At 42.0% G+C, this 27,704-nt stretch overlaps 1 protein-coding gene across 1 annotated transcript in view; it reads right to left on the bottom strand.

The window, feature by feature from the left end:
- Positions 1 to 11,515: 11,515 nt before the first annotated feature.
- Positions 11,516 to 27,704, bottom strand: part of TRIM55 (tripartite motif containing 55) — a 223,722-nt gene continuing 207,533 nt past the window's right edge. Inside the window, exon 9 of the mRNA XM_077492808.1 lies at positions 11,516 to 12,206. Coding sequence (XP_077348934.1) covers positions 12,129 to 12,206 — 78 coding nt within the window. The 3' untranslated portion in view covers positions 11,516 to 12,128. The remainder of the gene's footprint in view (positions 12,207 to 27,704) is intronic.

Here is a 27,704-nt window from a genome sequence, read left to right as displayed (position 1 = left end):
TCTACAAATGTCAAAGTGATCACTAGGACATGCTTCCTACTACCTGTAGCAGACAGACAATATCATTTTCCCAGACTTTGCCTCTCACTCATGGTACAGTGCCTCTCACCCATGGCACAGTCACTTGGCTGGAGCACAAATACAATTTTTGAACTCCTTCATGACAGAGGGTAATCAAATTTTAATGCCTGAGCACAGTTTTGCAACTTTGACATGTGTACATAAAACTGTACATATCATCACAACTACTTATCTTGATAACGATATACTTATTTTTTTCAGGGCAAATTCTGCTTTCCTTTGGTGGTGAATGGTAATGGATATCTCCTGATTGTTATTATTTTTTTAATTATCAAAGGAAAACTAACACAAAATAGCAAAAAAATATATAATTTTTGAAACTTGTTGTGTATTTCTTTCTATTACTATAACCTACCACCAAAAAAACAACACAAAATAAATTCTTCTGATGATTGCAGCGATAGTACATATTCTATATGTATGTTATTTATTGTTTATATGTGTAGTAGGGCCTAGAAACAATAGTGGCCATTTTACTTTTTTTTTTACAAATTTACAAAATGTTTTTTTATCCTACCTAAAATATGCTGGCCCTGACCTTTGACCCTGGCCCTCACTATATACTGACTATATTGAACCCTGATCTATGTCTTTTTTGTTTACACAATTCTCCTTTAGCAAGGAGAAAAATACATTGTATTATTTTATGTATTCTGCGTGTATAAAATGTATTATATATTGTATCTCTTTAATGTTACACATACCTTATTGTTTGTTTGCCTTTAAAAAGTGTTACTAAACCCAGGACACTGCATTCATTATATCTGGTCAACCACAGTACACAGAACATGGAAATGCAAATATTTTAGTAAATACAAACTGCTAAATACCTTTACTCATCAGTAGTATATAGCAGTCTTGTGACTTCTAAGCACTGATTAAAGCTGGTAGGAGGAGTTCTCATTCTCCTCTGACTGTCCTATGAGGCTGCATTTCCCCTGACTCTCTCTCTCGGACAGTGCCGATTCTCCCTGTGCTTATCACATGCACCCTCCCAAAAAACAAAAACAAAAAAAAACTCTCTAGCAATATACACCAAACTGAGCATGTGCAGAGTGTCTCTAAGGCTCTGTAATATCTGGAGATGGATTGGGACAGTAAAAAAGGGGAGGATCAGAGACGACAGGATCACACAGCCTTTCTACACAATGCCGAGATTGACCCCTTAGGTTCCACAATGAGTATAACAAGCATGCTTTACTGCATGTAAAGACTGATTTTACTGTTATGGGTCTAAATCATCGTAGATACTTTATATAGCTATTCCCACCCTCTTTTCAATGTATACAAGCAGAAGATACCCAAGCTCAAACAACAATTGATAAATACTTTCTGAGAGTCGGTACTCAGGTGAGGGGATCCCCACTCCCCACTTCGAACAACCAAAGCAGAAATTTAGCCGGCAACTTGATAACACCTTAGTAGTATCCTTCATTTGGCTACATCATATTCAAAGGATCAACGCTGACACGTTTCGGCTATTACAGCCTTACTCATTGCAATACTATCAAGTTTCCAGCTAAATTTCTGCTTTGGATGCTCTTTGCTGTGCATCTTTAGTTTCTGTTCTGAGCTCAGAATTGCTGGAGCAAGGCATACTATAATATTTTGACCCATCTGGTGTTTATCTGTGAAGACATGTACAAGTTTTGGTTTAAAGCTTTCTACAATTTGCAAGACATTATTTGGAAGTTAAAACATAAATATACTGTTGCTATACTTTGTGATATTTCTGAATGTTTTTATGCAAAATAGCAAAATGACTGGGACATCGACTTTAAAGTGTATGTGCAGCCAAAACTTTTGGTTGGAGTGGATTAGAACCCCTGTGAGGTTTTAGTGATATTTGAGGCTCCATTAGAGTGATTTCCTTTCATTTCCTGTCCTGCTGATATTTTACCAGGCAGGAAGTAAGGGGAATTATCTACCACCAGCAAAGACAGAAATGCCTTTCTTGAGTAGAGTAGGGAAGACTAGAACCCCTTTAAAAAATTTATTTCTGTCCCTTTTAGAAATTTCACCTCACTACCTGTCTGGTGAAACTGTTGTCAGCAGGAAATAAATCTCTCTATTGGAGCCCCTAATAGCAGAAGAACGTTTTCGACTTGATTAATACTTTAAATTAGGTCAAGTCATAGTAATAATGGTGACAATAAAATGTAATTTTAATGTTTCTCTTATATATTGTTCAGAATTTTAAAACTAATTTAAATATTAAATAGTAATATCACTTTGGAGCACATACAGATAATAGTTTGTCTGTTCTTTTGTTTTCATCCTGAAAATTAGAGATTAGCGTAGCTAATTCGATTAGATTAGGTCAACCATATATGTGAGAATATGATTGTACGATCAGAGTGATTCTTATTGGTCATTGCCGGCAAGTTACTACTTCAACCAATCATTCTGATCCATTCCTGAATCCCTACAAAAATAAGGGGAAGCAGACCGGGGATTTCAAATTCCTGGACCACTGCACCGGCTCCATGGGCACTAACAGCTAATCATACATGAAGGTAAATACAGTGGGACCAGAAGGGAGAAGGGTGTTTTTTATCCTTTTAATTTTTTTGTGAAAAGATTAACCTACACTTTAAATGTAAAGCAGATTGTACAAAGTGGGTTCAACTTTTCACCTGTAGGTCCTTGTTAAGAATAAGATTCAGACTGTGCATTCTGCTTCTATGATTACTTTCTCAGGTTCTTCCAATATGCTATTTTTATAAAAACATAATCATGGGCCTCTTATTGTCACTTTTGGTCCTCAGGTCAGCAAACCAAAGGGTCTCAGTGATTAATTATAATGTTGGGAATCTTAGAGCTATCAAACATAAATACTTTCCACTGTCATTCATAATTGGTTTGTATAGAGTAGTAAGTGATGTGATATTTTATGAATCCCATAAGACTTCCAATACCATCGTTCAAAATCAAAAAAGTTAATAATGTCTCATAATTCATGCCTTTCAAGAAACCAAAGTCTAAGGACGAGCTTTGGATTCTGGTCAACCATGAGTTTGGGGCTTAGTGTTTTGGGTTTATATGGTTGTAGTTTGGTGTTTAGATGTTATTGTTTATGGAGGTATATTTTATTGCAATATAATTTTGCTAGGGTCTTTACATTTTATTTGGAGGTGGGTTAGCAATGTGAACTTGTTGCTTACACAGGCAGATCTGCCATTTGTTTTGCAGCATACTAGTATGCTACAGTTTAGTGGATTAAATCAACACATCGTTAAGGGTACAAAAGCATCACATCATCAATCCCAATTTAGGCAATCCCTTGTATTCATAATATCTGGGAGGCCTAAAGGGAGAGGTGTTTCATGTGTTTTTAGTAAGGGGATGAAGGGGATAAAACAGCAGGATGAAGCAGTGGTCAGGCTGAACATTTAAAAGGAAGGACGCATCTGCCTTTTTTCTGGCAATGACCATGCTATGCAGCTGGAGCATTAACAGGAGGTTATCAAATGGGTAATTAGGCCTTCTTCCTCCTTCTCCTCCCAGGCGCAAATCAGTGCATTTTTAAAAGCAGCTGCAAGTGTGCCTTTTACAACTAACCCCCCAATGAGGCTAGATTTCATCCAGTGGCAGGGGCAGCTTGCAGAGGGATACACGGAGCAGCCATGCTATCCCAATGCATGGCAAGTCACCATAAGTTCAGGGCACTGCTATCCTAAGGGCCACGCCACAAAGCTTAGCAGTATGGACCTCTTTTAACACATCTGATTCCAACAGCACAATGGTGGTTTGCCGCTTCTGACTGTGATGTCGCAAGGGTGGTAAATGTACATGCCATTTGGGTATCACATGCAAGAGGAGACACATGATTTTTCACCACCAAACTTGGTGAGAGCTGCACCTGAATGATACTGATTGGCAGCATCATTATCAGACTTCTTTTTTTTCTGTAGAAATGGCAGAAGTTGCAGGGAACACAGATGAAGATTCTCCCACTACTCCAAAAGAATCTGTGTCCTGTGCAACATTTGCAGTCTTAAGCGATAGGGAAGGCAGTCTGACAAACAGTGTGTGAGTCTTACCTTATGGCACTTCAAGTGGGAAGGGTGGTCACCATGGGGCCACATAAAGTAGGACCAAGCATAGGAAAAGGCATAGGCTTAAAATTCCCCTCCCAGCTGGTGGCTAGGAAGGATGCAGGATGGGGCATTCCACTGGAACTAGAGGGAGTGCCCTGTGTCCTGCAAATTGGTGATGGTGACAGCTCATTCAGCTCTACCCCCTTCTTCTTAATGTCCACATCTGTTGACTTGTCAGAAGCACCAGTTCACCCAAAGCAAACAAGAGCCTACACATTGGCCTGATCACCATCATGTGCCAGGCAGGGTCGTGTGTGACAATGGCACCCACCTGTCTGCACCCCAGTGGGGAAAGTTCACACACGTGCCTTGCCTGGCACATGTCTTAAACCTGGTGATGCAGTGCCTCTTAGTTAGGAACTTGGATTTCAGGATGTCCTTGGGCAGACAAGAGAAGGCTACCCAGCGTTTGTTTGCTTAGTCCACATGCTGCGGCAACAAAAGATGCCTTCCAACCACCTACTATGTATTACACCCATGTGCTACAATTTAACATTTGTAAAGCTGCACTACAAGCATTTGTGTGAGTATGTGATAAGGACAGACTCTGGTCCTCTAGTCCTCTCTGGACTCTAGAAAAGTGCTTATATTCTTTGTATAGCATAAATACAATATTTTGCCGTCTTTTTTACATAAGTTATTTTTTGAGTAAAAGCTAGCTGCTGTCTCTCCCATTTAAAATGCTGGCTAGTATATGTGTTTAGGCATTGTGCACAGACTCACTACAATATTTTGGTGTTCTTTTTCTGTAAAATTAATACACTCTGATGATGATTTTAATAAACGATGGCTGTTGCCTTTCAAAATGTTCAAAATGCAGCTTACTAAAGGTGCTTTAATACTGTGCACTGTGTACCACACATTACAATAATATACGTGGCTTTTTATGTTTTATGTGACTGCTATTTCCTGTTCAAAATGTGACCCACTAAATTTATTTAAATGCTGTCTATGGAGTTATTATAATATTTCTTTCTTTTTTTCCTGTGATACCTGTATCATTGTATCATAGATTTATGGGCTGAAAATCTACACATGGCATGTATTTTTTTAAGTGTAGCTCACAACAAGTGTTAAAATGCTGTTTATAGCATCTGTACAATATTTGTTCCTTTTTCATTGAAACATATATGCTTTATTGTGTATTTTTGGCCTAAAATCTGAACACTGTCCATGATACTTTATTTATTTATTTACACTAACATATAATTTTTCATGTCCCCTTCTTCAAGGTCCAAGCAGTACTCTGAAATCTGTAATAAGTGTGTAATTTTGCAAATGCAGCCTAGAGCAGATTGTTAAATAATGTTTATAGAGTCTGTGCAAAATTACTTAATTTTTCCAGTGAAAAATATACACTTGTTTGTGGATCCTATGGTCTGAAAAGCTGTATGTAGTATGTCATTTTTAAATTGTGTCCTTCACCAACTGCTGCAATGCTGTCTTTAGTATCTGTTTTCCATCCTTCATGAAATATATACACCTTAATGTGTTTTGGGGATAAAAAAATTGCATGCTGTGCATTGCTGCTGTCAATTTTAAAATGTTGCTTACCCCAACTACCTAAATGCTGACTATGGAGGTTGTAAAATCTTTTCAGCTGTTGTGTTTGAAATAGTACAGTTTTAGTAAGTAATATTTTTTTTTTTTTGGTGATAAAACCCGCCTGATGTCTGCCTCTGAAATCGTGGCCTAGTAAAATGAAGCCTATACAAATATTTTGTAATTTTTTTTTCAGCCTAAAACTGACTTATCTCTCCCTCACCAATCGTGGTCTTATAATGCTGTTTATATAATTTTCAGCGAGTTTGTACAATACTTCTGGCTGCTGTCTATAAAAAACACAACTTTGACTCACCCTCTTACACTGCGGCTCAATGAAGTGGTTTACATATTCATGTGGCTCTGAAATATGAAATTACGATTTTTATTTCAGGAAAAAACTCTCATCTCTAGAATGAGGATTGAGTGTTTTTATTTTACATTTTATTAAATGTTTGAAACAATGCACTTTGGTATTGGAAAAAAAAAGAACAAAAATAAGATGGCAAGCTATACAATGAAACATGGCAAAAATGTTTTGACACTGGCCAATTCAAACAAAGGTGGGGTGTCACAGACAAACCCCACAAAGCAAACTAAACACAAAAAAATACTTTTTTCAATTTGAAATTATTCAGATTGGGATGCTACTGCTGAATTTAACCCAAGGTACATATAAATTGAAAATAACAAATCACACATTCAAATAAGTGATTCTGGAATTTGCTAGAATATGTTGTTGCCTACTCTTTTCATGAGAATTGTATTGCTCTGTAACACTTTGTACAGTTTAACGGCATCAAGGATTAGTATTTTTCCCTTGAAGTTTCATAAAAAGGAGGAACCTCTCCCCCTGGGCAGTATTTTTCTTTTTTTTTCTTTTGCATTGTTACACGTCTCTCACGGCAGTCCCCCATACCCTTTGTCTTCTAGGCATTGTGGTCAGTTAAAGTGGTTGTAAACCCTTACAACACACTTTGACCTACAGGTAAGCCTAGATTAAGGCTTACCTGTAGGTCCAAGAAATATCTCCTAAACCTACACGGTTTAGGAGATATTTGCTGAAAGACAGGCACCGCTGTCTACGGTGCATGCGCCGTAGACAGTGGCGTGCAGGCGCACTGAGCGCGGCACTGTCAACGACCAAGATGCCGCGCGTGTCGGCTCCCGTGCGCAAGTGCGGGAGTGACGTCATCGCGGCTTCGTCGAATGACAGCGGCGGAGCAGCGAGACCCCATTGAGAAGATGGATGCGCCGGACTACAGGGGACAGCGGTGACATCGCTGGCTCCTGTGTCAGGTAAGTGACACATAATGGACTACTATGCGATGCATAGTAGTCCATTATGCTTTGCCTTTGCAGGGAATGAAAGAGGAAGTAAACTCATCAGGGTTTACTTCCTCTTTAAGGGATTCACACAGAAAAACACAAAACAAAGTTCCTTGGCCTCATGAAGCAAGGCAACCCTTTCTTTGGAAAGTAAATAAAAAAAATACCCATAAACTTTGGTAGAAACGCATGTGTAACATCAACACAACAGATCAGTGTCAACATGATTTTGTTGCTTAGTTCTGTGCCCTGCGGAGACTAATAAAATTGATGTGTTTCTGGGATCCCACCCCCCTTAATCAGAGCCTATACTTGTGTTTTATATTTATTTTTTATTATTTGTTAAAAGTCTTTATTTTACATATAAACATTTATTACAGTGTGCAGGAACATGCATGACACTTCTTCCTACATGTTTGATAAATTAGGCTGATTTATTAATAGAGTTGACTGCATTTAGCTTTTTACTATACAGTGGAACCTTGGATTACGAGCATAATCCATTCCAGGTGAATGCTTGTAATATCCAAAGTACTCACATATGAAAGCGAGTTTCCCCATAGAAGTCAATGGAAACGAAGATAATTTGTTCCACATTGACTTCTATTGCATGCAATGCCACATTTGGCCAGAGGTGGGGGGGTGCCAGAGAGACTCAGAAATACTCGTAGACCGCTCGGATGCACTTGGATACACTTGGAAGGGCTCGGAAACACTCGGAAACTGAGTATTTCCTGGTGTTTCTGAGTATTTCTGAGTGTTTCCGAGTATTTCCGAGCTGCTCCAAATGGCTCAGGGTGTCACTGGCGCCCCTGCACCTCTGGCCAAATGCAGTACTGCACACCACAGAGGCTGGAATCCTGCTCGTTTTGTAAGACAACACTTGCAAACCATGTCAGGATTTAAGAAAAATAATAGCTTGTATTGCAAAATGCTCATTAACTGCTTTACTCGCAATCTGATGTTCCCCTGAATTCCTTGATTCTGTTTTTGAAACAAATGTAAAAAGAACATTTCACAAAATATGATACTCTAGCATAACATCTGCAGTCTGCAGTTGGTAAAATTATATCTTTTTTTTAGCACAAGCTGCTGTAAAGCAATGCCCATTTTTGATTTTCTACTATTTCTATTTTCCTATATTTTTATATATAAGGCAATAAAATAAATGAACTACTTGTTATATGATTACCCACAAAATTGTGATAACCATGTCATAATTCAATGATATGATACATAACTTTAACAAACCTTTTTTTATCGAATTGTGAATCATACCATTGTTATTATATGCTCATTTTTTCCCTTTATTTAATAGCTCTAAAACTCTATTTAAAAATTGCAGTCAATTTGCAAATGATGTTATTGCTTCCTTTTTTTGGTCTCTTTTCTTTTGTGGTATTACAAGGGCCTGCATATTATGTCTTATATTTAATTGCACCATTAACTTATTTCTGTGTGGGCTAGAGAATCTTTTTTGGCCATCATAATAGCAGGTGGACTCACCATAGCAGCTATACATGCTTTTAAAGTCTGACAAAGCAGATTTCTCTACAAAAGGGAGAGTGTGTGATAGTTAAAAGAAATAGCATTACTGTGGGTCAGGTAAAGTTATATTTAAGCATTGAAAAAAGTACCATTGAAATATATATTTTAGACATGTCTTAATTTTTTTGAGATGCTGCTGATATCCTCAGGAGCGGGAATTATTTTTTTTTCACTATTGTAATTGTATTACATCTACTGTATTGAAGGATTCATTTAAAGAAAAGTAGCAAAATGTCTGCTCAAGTTATATATAACATATTCAGACTATTTCATACGTCAACAGCCATATTGAAGAGCTCCTGGGTAGACTACAGCCTCTTTCACATGATTCTGGGCAGTGCTCCATTCCTCTTATGCTTCAATATGTGCTGAAACTAAGAAACTGCAATGTCATAGTCCCTATTTCCTGGTCCTTTGTAATGTGGGGGTATTTATCATGTTATACATGCATTGTTGTATGTTTGCCTTTAAATAATTTTGTCTCTTCCTTATTCTGTAGCTAGGGGATGCTCTTTACAGTCCTTAGTTTCTGTTCAGAGCACATGTAATTGCTGGAGCTAGACATACTCTGATCTTTGACCTATCTGAGGTTCACCTGTGAAGATCTGCACACACTTTTGATTAAAGCTTTCTATGATCTGCAAGATGTAATTTGGACCGAGTCACTGTCTGCTAATTCCACTGGGGCTGTAAGTTACAGCTATCTCACCACAAATGGATCAGTTAAAGAGATCACACTTGCGGTGCTTAGATGAGAGAACTTGAACAATATTGGTAACCATAGAAATTTAGCAAGTAGTGCAGCCAAAGGCCGAGTGCCAAGATGCGAGTTATAATTATTCTGCAGACAACCCTAACAAGTAACTTCTCTTATTTGCTTCCTTTTGGTCTATTAGATATTACTATTGAAATAATTTTGTTATATCAGCCCCATAATTTCAAAAGATAAAAAATAACCTGTTGATCCTGCCAGGCATCTGGTGAACTAATGCCTTTCTGTGTTCGCCTCTGCTCCATTGTGCTCAACTAGTATTGTTACAACTTTTCTTGGTGGTCTATAGACTATGTTTTGAAGATGAGAAGAGGGGGACGTGTTCAGTAGCCCCAAAACACAGAAATCCGGCATAAACACAGAGCACTCATCAAAGCTCCACTGAAGTTAACCCGGTGATTTACTCCCTGCTGGGTGCAAGAGGGGCATAGCTCGGGTGTAGTCAGATTTGAAGCCTTTCTGGCATATTTGAAACTGGGCAGCTTTCTGGTATGCATTTCAATCCTTTGTCACTGTTTTGGGGTGAAAGTGCAACTCCCCCATAGATACAGAACACAGTGTTTTCCCCCATTCACAGAAAGTGTATAACTATCAGGATCACATATAAAAAAATAGCAATATATTACATATTTTGTCTTGGTTTTGGAGGAAATTTCTATGCACATTTTGAGTAGATTATACTTTGAACACTTGTCATATAAAATATATCAGCAAAAGACAGTATTAGATTTCACAAATTATTATTTTATGTGACAAATATGATCCCACAAAACTAAATTTAAGATAGTAATAACAAAATTAACACGTGTTATCACTAGGGATGAGCCTAACACCCCCCAGTTCGGTTTGCACCAGAACATACTGACCAGGCAAAAAATACACACGAACACTGTTAAAGTCTATGGGACACGAACATGGAAAAGCAAAAGTGCTAATTTTAAAGGCTTATATGCAAGTTATTGTCATAAAAAGTGTTTGGGGACCGGGGTCCTGCCCCAGGGGACATGTATCAATGCAAATTTTTTTTTTTAAATGACTGCTTTTTCTGGAGCAGTAATTTTTTTAATGCTTAAAGTGAAACAATAAAAATCTAATATTATTATAATATCGGGCATGGCGGCAAACAGCATATCATTTTTTTCTTGCTTTATGTAATGTATTTGCATGAATGCAGAACGGTTGCGTTTTTTTTCTTTTGGTCCATTGGCCGAATTTACATCGCTAAGACATTTTTATTTTTATTTTTTTAAAATAAAGGACTTGTCCCAAGCTGTCTCTTATCTTTTTACCATTCTTTGCGAAATGGTACCCATTACCAATTCACATGAGGGGGCCAGGATCTGGGGGTCCCCTTGTTGAAAGGGGCTTCCAGATTCCAATAAGCCCCCCATCCGCATAACCCCACAACCACTGGGCAAGGGTTGTGGGGATGAGACCCTTGTCCCTATCAACATGGGGACAAGGAGCTTTGGGGTTGGACCCCTCTCCATGTTAAGGGCATGTGGCCTGGTATGGTTCAGGAGGGGGGGCACTCTCTCGTCCCCTCTCTTTTCCTGCAGCATGCCAGGTTGTGTGCTCGGATAAGGGTCTGGTATGGATTTTGGGGGTCCCCTATGCCATTTTTTTTATTTTGGTGCAGGGTTCCCCTTAATTCCCATTCCAGACCTGAAGGGCCTGGTATGGATTTTGGGGGGACCCCCATGCAATTTGTTTGAAATGGTTCTGGGTTACCCTTAATATTCATACCAGACTCAAAGGGCCTGGCAATGGACTGGGGGGGGCTCCATGCTTTTTTTTTCAATGAGTTTTATCTATATTGCCGAGACCCGACAATTCATTATAGCCGCAATCAGTTTTAAATTTTTAAATTACAATTTTGCCTTTAGAAATGTAATTTTGCTGCAGTACTGTTCTAAACACTGGAAAAATGTGCCACTTTACAGGCATACTATAGACACCCCTGGCATGATATTTAAAGGAATATTTCATTTATATTGTTTCACTTTAAGCATTAAAAAAAATCACTGCTCCCGAAAAAAAACTGCCATTTTTTAAAAAAAGGTTTGCATTGATACCCCCTGGGGCAGGACCTGGGTCCCCAAACACTTTTTATGAAAATTTATTTGCTTAAAAGCCTTTAAAAAATTTTATTCCTCATGTTAGTGCCCCATAGACTTTAACTGTGTTTCGGCGGCTTTTGAATTTGCCCCAAACACCGCATATTATTCAGTGTTTGCAGAAAAACCCTAGTTATCACCTTGCTTATGTTGTATGCAATAATTTAAACTGACTTAATCAAAAATACTTTTAGAGAGTATTGTTTCACATACCACTATCTCTTTTTCTTTTCTTTTGCCCTTTGTCCTTGGCAAACTTGTTAAACGTTCAGTACCATTTGATGGACAGACCTTTAAACAACGCAAGATACAATGTTTGCACAAAATAGCAGGGGCCAAGGGTGAAATAAAAACGTGAGATCTCAGCTACTATGACAACCTGGAGAGGTTTGACCAAAGATTGAAAGAAAACATATTGTACACCTGACCTAATGGCCATGGTATTTATCTCTGCGCTTTGTGAATCAGAAGGACCAATTACCAGGGTGGTGGCCATGCTGAGACATTATGCTCTTCTATGGTTGTTTCCCAGTATGTTTGTTACAATAACCATGGCTTAGAGACTTTATTGGTATAGTTTGAGTTCACCTAAATGGCAGATCTGTTAAATGTCCTTTTCAATGTTCCCAAGATACTTATTCATCCTTTGTTGCATTTCGGCGCTGCTGATCTCCTGCAGCCACTTCTGCCACTCCTGTCATCCTCAGAACTGGTGCCCTGATAATCAAAACAGCAGAAAATGCCTATTTAATGAGTGCCAGCACAACCAACTGCTTATGGCCTTCACTAAAAGCACAGGTGACAGGTTGGCAAGCAGGAAAACAATTAGGAACAGAGCCTTGTCATCCTATGACAAAATGTACAAGAACAAAGACCTACCTGCTGGGATCAACAGATATTATTTTATTGTTCAATCTTGAGATTTGAGTTACTAAAATTACAAACATGCATGTGTTGAAAATTTAGCGGCAAGTAGAACAAATTGCCACAGCTTGCAGAAACATAACAGTCAAAAAGTAAACATGGAGTACAAATACTTCTGAAAAAGTAGTGTTCCACTGGAGCTGATCACAACAACAAAGGTATCAAGGTAGTCAGGGAAAGGAATGTAAAATTTGGGGGGGGGATGGAAAGAAGGGAGGAGGGGGTCTGTGGACAGATCTAAAGGTTTTACTATGAAAGGAACAATACCAAGTCTTGGTCAAACCCTGCAGGGAGGATTTGGGAAATTCAGGGTCCTCAGATGGCTCAAAACCATTTTGCTTGGAGTTTTTCATGAATGGGAGTATTGTGTATTCTGGATTTGGTGTTGCCCATGTATTGCAGAGTATTGGCAGGGTATTGCAGAGTATTGGCAGGGTATTGCAGAGTATTGCTAGGGTATTGCAGAGTATTGGCAGGGTATTGCAGAGTATTGCAGAGTGTTGGCAGGGTATTGCAGAGTATTGGCAGGGTATTGCAGAGTATTGGCAGGGTATTGCAGAGTACTGGCAGGGTATGTATTGCAGAGTATTGGCAGGGTATTTCAGAGTACTGGCAGGGTATGTATTGCAGAGTATTGGCAGGGTATTGCAGAGTATTGTCAGGGTATGTATTGCAGAGTATTGGTTTGGTATTGCAGAGTATTGTCAGGGTATTGCAGAGTATTGTCAGGGTATTGCAGAGTATTGGCAGGGTATGTATTGCAGAGTATTGGTAGGGTATTGCAGAGTATTGGCAGGGTATTGCAGAGTATTGGCAGGGTATTGCAAAGTATTGGGTAATGCAGAGTATTGGCAGGGTATTGCGGAGTATTGGCAGGGTATTGCAGAGTATTGGGTAATGCAGAGTATTGGCAGGGTATTGCAGAGTGCAACTTAATAACAAACTAGTGACTAACCTGGTTTACTTCTCAGGAAAGAAGTAAACTGGTAGCAGTGCAGCGGCTGTGGCCCCAGGAGGCCAGGACTGTCTGGCACTGGGTAGAGGGGAGGGAGGGGACAGTCCGGATCCAAGCGGCATGTGTCTGTCGCTGGCTGCGCTGGAGGCCGTATGCGCACTGCCCACTGACTCCTGCCAGTGCGTGCCCACGTGTACGGCCGACGTCATGTGACCAGTTGCTAGACGCGGAGCTGCCCTAGCCTAGCAACCAGTCACTCGGGCGGCCGAGGAGAGGCGGAGTACGCACTCAATAGCCTCGGGCGGCTAATGGGAACGGCGTTTCCGTTGTGGAAATAGTACTGGAACGCCGTTCCCATGCGTTCCCACAGGAATCGAGCCCTGGGTCAATCCAATTAATTTTTCACAGGGTCACCACACTTTCACAAGGTGTCTAGAAAAGCATGGTGTTAATGCAAAATGTATGAACTCTTCAGTCAGCTACACGAATATTTACAGAAGAAAAGCAGGCAATGATCAGCAAATAATAAAAACTAATGAGGCAATGTACAACTTAGTTTTACTTATTGCATTAATATTTCTATTAGTGAGTAATCAGTAATGGAAAATCAGTAGTGCAGGGACTGTAATTTGATTTGCAACTCCAGAAGAGACAGCTGTTTGGATCAAGAAACTCTTCACACTGCAAAAATTATTGAAATTCCCGAAGGACCCCTGGGGCTAAACATTAATGAAAGGATCAGATTGGTTTTTGGGGGCAAAGCAGAAACTAGAAATCTGGCAATCATTGTATCAATGTTCACAATTCTGAATAACCTGTTCAACGAGTATGCATTCATTTGATAGTGTTACGTCAAAATATTTTTTTTTAAATAAAAGTTTTTATTTAACTTCTTATTTACCGTTTGTCAGTCTTAATTTGTTTTTATTATCTGCTTTCTCTCCTTTCTCCCTTAGTTAACTTTAAAGTTTTACATTTAGGGCTGATTCTAGCTTTAGCGGCGGGTATTTCTATGCCCTGTCTAAATTACCAAGGGGATACAGAAAGCTAATAAACAAATTAATTCTGCATCTATACAAGCAATATTTATAGAATAAATAATATTTCTTTTTTTTTTATTATGAAACCGTACCTGAATATAAATGGAATGTATAACAGTGTTGCACAGATTTTCTTTATTTATTAGGTTCAAGGTTAAAACACCGGTCTACAAATTTTAGGAAATTATCGACCTCAGAGATAAAATATGCCAATTCTTTCATATTTTGATTAGATAAATTAGAAAACAGGTGATAAAGGTGCTGGTTGGGTAAAGTTTTCAAGATATTTCACAATAAAGATTTATACACAGGCGCCTATATTTGCCTATAAGGTAGGGAGGTGTCTTATGATCATAATGCCTCGTAACATTTCAACAAAGTATGGTAGAACAATGAAAATGGTACCACATGGAAGTGTATACATTTATCTTCACTTTGAGACTAAAGATTTACCTAACTGTAATTTATTGTTCTTTTATTGCAAGGTATATTTGTCTTGGTCAGCTCTATGCATTATACAGTTACATCTGGTACAATTGTGTGATATTTCCCCTAAGAAGTCAAGATGCCTTCAAACTATGTAAGTAACACAGATAACTTCTGCTATATTTGTGGTGAGGTAACATTTGCATCTCAAAAGTGCATTATGACAGCAGTGGTAAAAAAGGCATTTTGGATGCAAAATAGGGGATCAGAACAAGCGCTGAGCCCCCTCACTATTTTTGCATTACATGTACAACTTATCTACATCATTGGCTAAACAAGAGGAAAACTTCCATGCCTTTTGCAGTCCCAATGGTGTGGAGGGAGCATGAAAATGTTATATGAAAAAACAATAAATAAATGGAAAGTTATGTTATTAGTATCAATAAAAAGATACATTTATAATGATTGGTATGGCACCATTCTCATTGCTATATCACATTTCACAGAAAAGTTATTGAGCATAAGTGCACATCCCCCTCTTAATTTTGAATTATTTTGATGCAATTTGACCTGAAGCTGTATCTTGGAAACTGAAGCCCATTAATACTCAGGACTTACGGTAATTTTCCTTCATTAGTGACCCAATTCTGGTAGAATGTAGCTATGTTCATTTCTGAGGCTTTCTCAGAATTTTTGAAATCAGGAGTTCAGTAATATACTTTCTTTTTCTTTTTTCTTTTATTCTGTTTAATATGAAATACATATTCATTTTACGCATTTGAATATTATGTAGTCTTTTATCTGACTAGTAGGTAAAACTCTAGGCTCCTTTTCACTTGCTGTACATTTCTTTGGAGCCTCAGTGTTGTAAAAACAAACCTGACATTAACAGAGGTCTATAGCTCAAGGTAAGTGAATCAACTTTATTATGCAGCTCAGTCCCAAGATTCAATCATATGGGTTATTATGCAGCTCAGTCCCAAGATTCAATCATATGGGTCCAGCATGAAAGGATTTAACTATCACTGTTTTATTTCTCTAGCTAACCTATAGTTCTCTGGTAATCCATTATCACGTAATGAAGGTTTATTTGGAAAAACAAAGAAAAAATAAGAAAGAGCAATAGCTGATATGGCAGAGGAATAGGCAGCTGATTGTGGGCAATTGGGTAAAAGGAAGAGTGGCAGCTGATGCTGGAAAATTAGTCAAAAAAGAGAAACAGAACGTATTATGGGCTTGGAGTCTAGAGGTTTTATCCCATTACATTTTGCCAGAGCATTCATTTCAACAGAAAAAATTCCTATAAGATTATATGTGCATTCAAAGTATTTTATACATGTTATTTATCTGCGTAGACATTACCAAGCCCTGAGATTGCTTCTGCGCACCATCTAGGATGTGATGTTAGTAGCCCCATAATACTCAAAGCTGTCACTCAAATGGCATTTTATAGTAGGGGCAGTAGGGGCAGATAACCTTGGAGAATTGGAGATCTACCTGAAAACATAAAAAAAAATGAAAGAACCCCATGATTACCTATCAAGGCCTCAGCAAGCCAGCAATGAATGTAATTGCTAGCATTTTAACCACTTAAGGACCGCCGCATGCCATTGTACGTCATCACAATGGCATGTACAGGCACAAGCACGTACATGTACGTGCTTGCTTCCAGCGGGTGGGGGGTCCGATCGGACCCCCTCCCGCTGGATACGGCGGTCCGGTTCGCTTCAGGAGCGATTCGGGATGAGGGGATGGCCGTTGGTTTCTGGCCATCCCCTCTCGATCGCTCCTGGCGAATGAGAAGCTTCCTCCCACTGTGTATTGTATACACAGGCAGGGAGGAAGTGATGTCATTCTCCTCGGGGCGGTCTTTTTGACCGGACTACGTGGAGAAGACAGAAAGTAAGTGTGCACCAACACTACACTGACATGTAGGCATACACAGGCACACAAACCCCCCCCCCCTGATCCCCCCCCCCCGATCCCCCCCCCCAGTCACAGTGTCACTGATTGCAGTGATCATTTATTTACTGATCACTGATCAGTTGTAAAAGTAAAAACTGTCAGGGCAGTTAGTGTTAGGTCCAGGGTAGCCCCCTACCACCCCCCAATAAAGGTTTAACCCCCTGATTGCCCCTAGAGTTAACCCTTTCACCCCCTTTTGCCAGTGTCACTAAGCGATCATTTTTCTGATCGCTGCATTAGTGTCGCTAGTGTCGCTAGGTAGCTAGTTATTTTTTTAGGTTCACCGCCAGGTTTTTATAGCGCTAGGTACCCCGATATACTACCCAATAATGGTTTTAACCCCCTGATTGCCCCTAGTTAACCCTTTCACCCCCTTTTGCCAGTGTCACTAAGCGATCATTTTTCTGATCGCTGCATTAGTGTCGCTAGTGTCGCTAGGTAGCTAGTTATTTTTTTAGGTTCACCGCCAGGTTTTTATAGCGCTAGGTACCCCGATATACTACCCAATAATGGTTTTAACCCCCTGATTGCCCCTAGTTAACCCTTTCACCCCCTTTTGTCAGTGTCACTAAGCAATCATTTTTCTGATCGCTGCATTAGTGTCGCTAGTGTCGCTAGGTAGCTAGTTATTTTTTTAGGTTCACCGCCAGGTTTTTATAGTGCTAGCTACCTCCATATACTACCCAATAATGGTTTTAACCCCCTGATTGCCCCTAGTTAACCCTTTTACCCCCTTTTGCCAGTATCACTAAGCGATCGTTTTTCTGATCGCTGCATTAGTGTCACTGATGTCGCTAGGTAGCTAGTTATTTTTTTAGGTTCACCGCCAGGTTTTTATAGCGCTAGGTACCCCGATATACTACCCAATAATGGTTTTAACCCCCTGATTGCCCCTAGTTAACCCTTTCACCCCCTTTTGGCAGTGTCACTAAGCAATCATTTTTCTGATCGCTGCATTAGTGTCATTAGTGTCGCTAGGTAGCTAGTTATTTTTTTAGGTTCACCGCCAGGTTTTTATAGCGCTAGGTACCCCCATATACTACCCAATAATGGTTTTAACCCCCTGATTGCCCCTAGTTAACCCTTTCACCAGTAATCACAGTATAAGTGTCACTGGTGACGCTGGTTGGCCAGTTAGTTATTTAGGTTTCCCGTCAGGTTTTTATATAGCACCAGGGACCCCATATATTACCTAATAAACATTTGAACCCCCTGATTGCCCCTAGTTAACCCTTTCACCAGTGATCACCGTATAAGTGTTACGGGTGACTCTGGTTAGTTTGCTTTTTATAGCATCAGGGCACCCACCATTTATTACCCAATAAAGGTTTAACCCCCTGATCACCCGGCGGGTGATATCAATTAGGTTTTAGGGTCAGGGTCTGCGTCGCCCCAGGCAGCGCTAGGTTAGTGCCAGTACCGCTAACACCCACACGCAAAGCATACACCTCCCGTAGTGGTATAGAATCTGAACAGATCAATATCTGATCTGATCAGATCTATACTAGCATCCCCAGCAGTTTAGGGTTCCAAAAAAATGCATTGTTAGCGGGATCAGCCCAGATACCTGCTGGCACCTGCGTTTTGCCCCTCTGCCCAGCCCACCCAAGTGCAGTATCAATCGATCACTGTCACTTACAAAACACTAAACACATAACTGCAGCGATCGCAGAGTCAGGCCTGATCCCTGCGATCGCTAACAGTTTTTTTTGGTAGCATTTTATATTTAAATCCGGAAGGCAGTGCTTGGTTTTCGGGGTCCCGTACGTGGCTAGGCTCCCAAAAAGTCCCCCACATGTGGTATCCCCGTACTCGGGAGAAGCAGCAGAATTTATTTTGGGGTGTAATTTGACTTATGCCCATAGCATGTGTGAGCAATATATCATTTAGTGACAACTTTGTGCAAAATAAAAAATTGTAAAATTCCTGCAACTTGTGGCAAAATATAAAATATTTCATGGACTCAACATGCCTCTCAGTAAATAGCTTGGGGTGTCTACTTTCCAAAATGGGGTCATTTGGGGGGGTTTTGTGCTATTTTGGCATTTTATGGCCTTCGAAACTGTGATAGGTAGTGAGGAGTGAAATCAAATTTTTGCACCCTTAGAAACCCTGAAGGCAGTGATTGGTTTTCGGGGTGCCGTACGCAGCTAGACTCCCACATATGTGGTATCCTCGTACTCAGGAGAAGCAGCAGAATATATTTTGGGGTGCAATTCCACATATAACTATGGCATGTGTGAGCAATATATCATTTAGTGACAACTTTTTGTAAACTTTTTTTTTTTTTGTGTCATTATTCAATCACTTGGGACAAAAAAAAAAATATTCAATGGGCTCAACATGTCTCTCCACAACTTCCTTGGGATGTCTACTTTCCAAAATGGGGTCATTTGGGGGGGGGGGGGTTTGTGTTATTTTGGCATTTTATGGCCTTCGAAACTGTGATAGGTAGTGAGGAGTAAAATAAAAAATTTGCACCCTTAGAAATCCTGAAGGCAGTGATTGGTTTTCGGGGTGCCGTACGCGACTAGACTCCCAAAAAGTCCCACATATGTGGTATCTCCGTACTCAGGAGAAGCAGCAGAATATATTTTGGGGTGAAATTCCACATATAACTATGGCATGTGTGAGCAATATATCATTTAGTGACAATTTTTTATAAACTTTTTTTTTTTTTGTGTCATTATTCAATCACTTGGGACAAAAAGAAAATATTCAATGGGCTCAACATGCCTCTCCACAACTTCCTTGGGGTGTCTACTTTCCAAAATGGGGTAATTTGGGGAATTTTGTGTTATTTTGGCATTTTATGGCCTTCGAAACTGTGATAGGTAGTGAGGAGTAAAATCAAAAATTTGCACCCTTAGAAATCCTGAAGGCAGTGATTGGATTTCGGGGTGCCGTACGCGGCTAGACTCCCAAAAAGTCCCACATATGTGGTATCCCCGTACTCAGGAGAAGCAGCAGAATATATTTTGGGGTGAAATTCCACATATAACTATGGCATGTGTGAGCAATATATTATTTAGTGACAACTTTTTGCAAACTTTTTTTTTTTTTTTGTGTCATTATTCAATCACTTGGGACAAAAAAAAATATTCAATGGGCTCAACATGCCTCTCCACAACTTCCTTGGGGTGTCTACTTTCCAAAATGGGGTCATTGGGGGGGGGGGGGTTTGTACTGCCCTGCCATTTTAGCACCTCAAGAAATTAGATAGGCAGTCGTAAATTAAAAGCTGTGTAAATTCCAGAAAATGTACTCTAGTTTGTAAACGCTATAACTTTTGCGCAAACCAATAAATATACCCTTATTGACATTTTTTTTACTAAAGACATGTGGCTGAATACATTTTACCCTAAATGTATGACTAAAATTGAGTTTATTCGATTTTTCTTATAACAAAAAGTAGAAAATATCATTTTTCGGTCTTTTTCCATTTATATTGCAAAAAATAAAAATCGCAGAGGCAATCAAATACCATCAAAAGAAAGCTCTATTTGTGGGAAGAAAAGGACGCAAATTTCGTTTGGGTACAACATTGCATGACCGCGCAATTACCAGTTAAAGCAGTGCAGTGCGAAATTGTAAAAAGACCTCTGGTCCTTAGGCTGTTAATTGGTCCGGGGCTGAAGTGGTTAAACAGATTTATTTTTTTCTTTGTAAATGTCATTTTTGCTGTAGCACATCCTACTGCATAAATGAAAAAATTAATTGCATAGAGAACCCCCAAAACGCATACCAGACTATTTGGCCTCTTCCTCACAACCCTTGCCCAGTGGTTGTGAGGGTCTGCAGGTGAGGAACTTATTGGAATCTGGAAGCCCCCCTTTAATAATGAGGAAGCCCACAGATATCATCCCCCCACGTGAATTATGTAGTATGAATTATGAAGTATGGGGTACATAGCACCCCTACTCATTCACAATAAAAGAATTGTAGCCTAGAAATAAAAGCACATAAACATTTGACAAGTCGCTTATTTATATTTAAAAAATAGAAATCCTTTAAAAAGTATCTCACTGTAAATCCATCATCAATCATGATGCCTGCCACTGATGACTTGGCAAAAAAAAATAAACATTATGACCCGCTGCACATGACCAATCCCTGACGGTTATACTAGCCGTATGACAGTGGCCCAAGCTGTCCACTGGTTATATAAAGGAAAGGGCAGGTATAGTGGTGACATGATTGCCCAAATATGGCAATGTACCATATTTAGGAAATAAGGATCCTTTTCCTACCCATTCCCTTATGCGGTCAGGAATTTTAGCCATGTAAGTGAATGAGCTGGTGTATATAGGTTTTGTGCTGCCCTTGGCCTGACTAAACTCATGCACCCACTAATTAAAATATGGCCCACCCCTTCCTATCAAGGCCACACCCCTTTCTGTTTAAGACACACCCTATCTGTAAACCACACCCCTTCCTATTTAGGCTCCACCTTTTATTTTTATAGCCCCACCTACTCCGCTCTGTACATTACAAATGGGTACCCCAGTGCCCTCATCAGTGGCCATCAGTACAGCCCATCAGTGCCCATCCGTGCTGCCTTATCAGTGCAGCCTATCAGTGCAGCTTAAAAATTCTGCCTCATCAGTGCCCAATAGTGCAGCCTGATCAGTTCCCATCAGTGCAGCCTATCAGTGCCCATCAGTACAGTCTTATCGGTGCCCATCAGTCCAGCCTATCGGTGCCCATGAGTACAGTCCCATCAGTGCAGCCCCATCATCACCCATATTGGTGCTGCCTTGTCAGTGCAGTGCAGCCTCATCAGTCCCCAACAGTGCAGCTCATCAATGGCCATCAGTGCAGCCTCATCAGGGGAAACAAGTGCAGCCTATTAGTGCTCATCAGTGCCACCTATCAGTGCTCATCAGTACAGCCCTATCAGTGCCAATTAGTGCAGCCTCTTCAGTGCCCATCAGTGTGGCCTCATCAGGGTCAGTTGGTGTAGCCTATTAGTGCCCATCCGTGCCGCCTATCAGTGTCCATCAATGCAGCCTTATCAGTGCAGCCTCATCAGTGCAGCCCCATCAGTGCCCAACAGTTCAGCTCATCAGTGGCCATCAGTGTGGCCTCATCAGGGGCAACCAGTGCTGCCTATTAGTGCCCATCAGTGCAGGCTATCAGTGCCCATATCAGTGCAGCTCATTAGTCCAAAATCAGTTGCAGCCTATCAGTGCCCATATGAGTGCTGCTCATCAGTGCCCATATGAGTGCAGCTCATCAGTGCCCATATCAGTTGCAGCCTATCAGTGCCCATATGAGCGCAGCTCATCAGTGCCCATATGAGTGCAGCTCATCAGGGTCCATATCAGCGCAGCTCATCAGTGCCCATATCAGTGCAGCCTATCAGTGCCCATATCAGTGCAGCTCATCAGGGCCCATATCAGTGCAGCTCATCAGTGCCCATATCAGTGCAGCCTATCAGTGACCACATCAGTGCAGCCTATCAGTGCCCATATCAGTGCAGCTCATCAGTGCCCATATCAGTGCAGCCTATTAGTGCCCAAATCAGGGCCCATATCAGTGCAGCTCATCAGTGCCAATATAAGTGCAGCCTATCAGTGTCCATATCAGTGCCCATATCAGTGCAACTTATCAGTGTCCATATCAGTGCAGCCTATCGGTGCCCATATCAGTGCAGCCTATTAGTGCCCATATCAGTGCAGGCTATCAGTGCCCACATCAGTGCAGCTTATCAGTGCCCATATCAGTGTAGCTTATCAGTGCCCATATCAGTACAGCCTATCAGTGCAGCATATCAGTGCCCATATAAGTGATAGTAACATAACCAATTTTAACTGCTGTCCCTCGTGCTCCTCTCTCCTATTCCACCAGGCTGGGGAGAAGATTCAGTGAAGAAGAAAGCCGTGCAGAGGAGGGTGGGTGGAGCATTGGGCTCTGCCTCCGCCAGTCAAATTATGTGCAGCAAGTCTGGCCAATCAACGGCTGCTTAGGTGGTTGCCAGTCGTCATCGTCACGGCCCCCCCCCCCCCCCCCCCCTCCACTGCCAGCCAAGCATGCTCCATATACTGCCCGCTGTATTTGTGCGGGAGGCGGCCGCGGGAACTGGGACTTGGGAAAACGGACCAGGGGGGTTTTTTTTAAAGAGGGGTGGCTTATTTGCCGCCCCCTGCAAAGTGCCGCCCTAGGCCCTGGCCTTGTTGGCCTAGGCCAAGACACAGCACTGGTGATGTCAGTGGTTTATAAGGAAGCGGCAGTTGCCAGAAGCCACTGCCATTGACGGCATTGCCCAAATATGGCTTTGTGGCTATATTTAGGCAATGGTGTAACCTGCTCCATTTCCTGCCAATTTGCTTATGTGGCAGAGGATTCCCAGCCATGTAAGTGAATGGGCCGTGTTTGCACTTTTGTTCGCACTGAACGCTAAGCTCATCCTTACTCCTGCGTATACAATGGCTGAGTAAATCTGTGCATATAAAAGCCTGCAAATTTTATTCAAAACATTGTATTCTTTCCTATTTAACCTTATATTCATTTAACTGCAAATTCCCCTATTACGGATTAGTATTGACTCAGATAATGGCCAGAGAAATGAGAATTGGATATTGTGCAATGTAACAGTTAATTGCTGCATCCTGTTAAGCAAAGAAAATGCCTTCAATAAAAAAGCGATTATCTGACTTATGTTGCCACTTTTCCTATAAAAAGTGGGATTCCCTTTAGAATGCAAACCATACTCTTCCTAATTGTTATTTTTTAACACTATACCATTTCAGACCTTAAAATATGCAGAAGATGTGCATTTTCTACTTTTTTATTTCATAATTGTTCACCTAGGTACTGACTAAATTACACATTCAAATTGGTTTATAAAAAGTGAATAAAAGTAGATGCCTGTTTTGACCAGTTTTCTCTTGTCAGTTAGAAAATAAATGAGGTTATCCCATTGGCCGCTATAATAAATTAATATACTGTATATCATCCTCACTGATGTTTCTGTTAATGCAAACTGATAGAAGTCTTTTTCAAATTTAGATTTAATAACACTTGTGACAACTTGGGGGTTGTTTAACTCAAATGTCGTGCTTACCAGTGAGTTCAGTCCATGCCAGATATGCCTTTTCAGGGCTTTTTCTGCCCACGTTTATGTTAAACAGAAAGAAAAAAGTTCACAGCAGTCAGTATTCCCCCACAGGGGGTTTCCACCATCAATCCAAAATTAACAATATTCAGCCTCCTGGCTCTCTTTGACAGCCCCACTGATCAGGCCTCGTGCCTTGGTCCTCCTGACCATATAACACAATATCCCAGTGCTCGTGCACAAATGCCATACCTCTGTCAACTCTCTGTCTCTTTCCTGCAGTTCCCTGCTGCTTTGTCTCCCGGGCTCGGGAATCTGTCTTGTCTCAGGCAGCAGAGGTTGTTCTAGACTTTGTGAGGCAAAACTTAGACATGAGTCATGCCCCCATGGTTATGGTAAAAAAAAAGAATAATTCTGCGAGGCTCACTTAAGTGAGACAGGGCTCCTAACACTGCCTAAACACAGAAGCTTTAAGGTCCCTTGTTCCTCAAAACTGGGGCAATGCGCAGTGGCATAGCATGGGTTGCCAGCGCCCTTGGCAAGGCAAGTAATTTGCACCCTCTAACCTGTGGCTTTACCTATTCTCAGCTCACTCCAGGCTGGTCACAAGATCCCCTGTGTTAGTCAGCGGTGGCTGCAGGGGAAAGGAGAGAGCACTTGACAACAGCTGGTAAAGCCTGAAGCACTTGAATCACCCATAGGTTCCCATGTCCCATGTGCTTTTGGCTCTTGCTCCTCTCCCCTGCATACACCACTGGCTCACACAGGAGATAACATGACCAGACTGGAGCAGCCTGAAATCATATACATCTTTTCTGCAGAGGTTAGCCACCATAGGAATTAGGGGGGGGGGGGGTGTGAGGGGGTAAAAGAGAGAGGAGCATAAGAGAAAGGGGGGGGCTGGGAGACAGGTGGGATGAGGGAAAGAAGGAAAGAGGATGAGAAAGAAGGGGTGAGAGAGAGCAGGAGGGGTTGAGAGGGGGAAGTGGGGGGTTAGAGAGAGAGGGAGGTGAGGGGGTGAGAGAAAGGGGGGCTCAGAGAGAGGGGGTGGGGTGAGAGAGATGTGGCTGAGAAAGAGAAGGGAGAGTGAGAGAGAGAGGGTGAGAGAGAAAGAGAGGGGAATGAGAAACGGGGGTGAAAGAGAGTGGGATGGGAGAGAGAGCGGGGAGGTGCGAGGGTGAGGGGTGAGTGTAAGAGAGAGGGGGTGAGTGAAAGAGAGGAGGTGAGAGGGGCAGGTGGGAGAGAAATAAGGCTAGAGAGGAGGGCTGAGAGACAGGGGGAGTGAGAGAAGGTGGCTTGTGAGAGATAGGGGGTGGAATAGAGAGGGGGAGTGAGAGAGAGGGGGCTAAGAAAGAGAGGGGCTGCGAGAGAGAGGAGTGGAGTGTGAGAGGGGGGTGAGAGACGGGGGAGAGAGAGTGAGTGTGAGAGGGGGGGAGAGATTGATGGGGGCTGATAAATGGAAAGAGGATGAGAGAGAGGGAAAGGGGGGGTGAGAGGAGGTGTGAGAGAAAGGGAGGAAAAGGGGTGAGAGAGAGGGGGGCTGAGGGAGAGGGCGGCTTAGAGAGAGAGGGGTGGAGTGTGAGAGAGGAGGTGAGAGAGACATGGGGGGAGAGACGGGGGAGTGAGAGAGGGGGAGAGGGATGGGGGCTGAGAAATAGAAAGGGGGTGAGAGAGAGGGAAGGGGAGTGTGAGAGAGAGGGGGAAAAGAGAGAGGGGTGGCTGAGAGAGAGGGGGCAGAGAGAGAGTGGGTGAGTGAAAGATGGGGTGAGGGGGGAGTGAGAGGGGGCAAGAGCAGGTGTAAGAGAGGGGGAGAGAGGACTGGGGGCCAAGAAATGGAAAGGGGGTGAGAGAGAGTGAAGGGGGGGTGTGAGAGAGAGGGGAAAAAGAGTGTGTGGGGGGAGATAGAGAGAGAGGGGGGCTGAGAGATAGAGGGGGCTGAGAGAGTGGGGGTAAGGGGGGAGATGAGAGAGACCACATAGCCCTGTCCCTATCTGCAGTCCCTCCTCTGCCCCCCCTGTACAGGCTCTGTGTGTGGGTATGTATAAGTATGATGCCCAGTACCCGATGGCCAGTAGCGTGCAGCAGCCAGTCTCCTTCTTGATCCAGAAGTGCTCTTACTGCTCTGCTCCTTCTAGCGGCTCCTTAGCAGTGTTGCCAACCTCCCGAATTTTTTAATTTACTGGCAGAATGCCAAAATTTACAAACGGCACCAATTTTTCACTGGCAAAAAATTATGAAATTTTCTGACAGATACACATTCTTTACTGGCACTGCAAAAAAGTACCTACAATTAATGTTATTAATGCTAAATAGTGCACATATCAATATTTGAACTATAAACGTGATAAATGTGTTTAAGTTAAACAAAAGTCAAAAAACATATTTCTCAATTTACATGAAGGTCAGGATACTATAACCCAGCCTGCACCGAGTTCTTCCTTACATCAGAGTCTGCAGGATTGTGATCAGAGACCACCTTCCGCAGAGTGAATACACAAAGGTAAGGGGGATTACTAATATAGGGGGGAACCTTTATATCAGTGCCCCCTTACATTTTTGTATTCACTCCCCCCTTACATCAGTGATCCCCCTCAGAGTGGCCTGGCAGCACTGTCACTGACCTCCTCTCAGGTGCACCATGCAGGGCTCAGTGAAACAGCTCCAGCTTGGCAGCTCTGCTTTTATTCTATAGTCTCCTCTCCACAGTCCACACATGTCTATCTCTTTCAGTAACCCCCATCCCGGCGGCTCTCTCACTCTTGACTCCTTTCTAGGATCTCCCTCAGAGACTGCAGACATGATAAAAGACAAGAGATGGTCAGAGGCTGCAGACATGATACAGGAGGTGGACAGAGGCTGCAGACATGATACAGGAAGTGGACAGAGGCTGCAGACATGATACAGGAGGTGGACAGAGGCTGTGCACATAATATAGGAGGTGAACAGAGGTTACGGACATGATACAGGAGGTGGACAGAGGCTGCGGACATGATACAGGAAGTGGACAGAAACTGCAGATGGACAGAGGCTACAGACATACCACAGGAGGTGGGCAGAGGCTGTGGACATACTACAGGAGGTGGACGGATGCTGCGGAAATACTACAGGGGGTGCACAGAGGCTGCGGACATACTACAGGAGGTAGACAGAGGCTGCGGACATACTACAGGAGGCGGACAGAGGCTGCAGACATACTACAGGAGGTAGGCAGAGGCTGCTGACATACTACAGGAGGTGGACAGAGGCTGCGGACATTATTATTATTATAATACACGATTTATATAGTGCCAACAGTTTACGCAGCACTTTACAATATAGCGGGCGGACAGCACAATTACAGTACAGTTTAATACAGAAGGTACAGGAGGGCCCTGCTCGTAGAGCTTACATTCTAAAGGGAGGGGGTGGTGGTACAAAAGGTGATAGATGCAGGGAATGATTTGATGGGGGGTGGCTAGGGGACAGTTGTTAGGTGGGTGTCGGATAGGCTTCAGGGTGAGTTTTTAGGGATCTCCTAAAGGTGGAGAGGTTAGGGGCTGATCAGATATACGGGGGCAGGAAGTTCCAGAGGATGGGAGAGGCTCTGGAGAAGTCCTGAAGATGAGCTCTACATCCTTGGCAGCCTCTGCTTCCTGCCTATCCTCTTTCTATAGGCCCCCAGTAAGCATGTCCTCTGTGCCTCACTGTAGATCTTGTGGCAGAGAGGAGGCTGGAGGAGTCCAGGCACTCCTGCACGCCTCTTCGGTGGTCGGGGAGATGGCAGAGCTTTTCTCCCTCCTGGGCTCTCACAGGTCTAACTGCCCTCCTCGCTGACCACCTTCCCTAAATTCCCACGGCATCATCGCTGT

This window comes from Lithobates pipiens, unplaced genomic scaffold (genome assembly GCF_037356315.1).
Source record: "Lithobates pipiens isolate NorthernLeopardFrog02 unplaced genomic scaffold, aLitPip1_a1.2 Scaffold_19, whole genome shotgun sequence".
Classification (NCBI taxonomy): domain Eukaryota; kingdom Metazoa; phylum Chordata; class Amphibia; order Anura; family Ranidae; genus Lithobates; species Lithobates pipiens.
The sequence above is the reverse complement of the archived record's forward strand: the minus strand, read 5'-3'. Positions and strand labels throughout refer to the sequence as shown.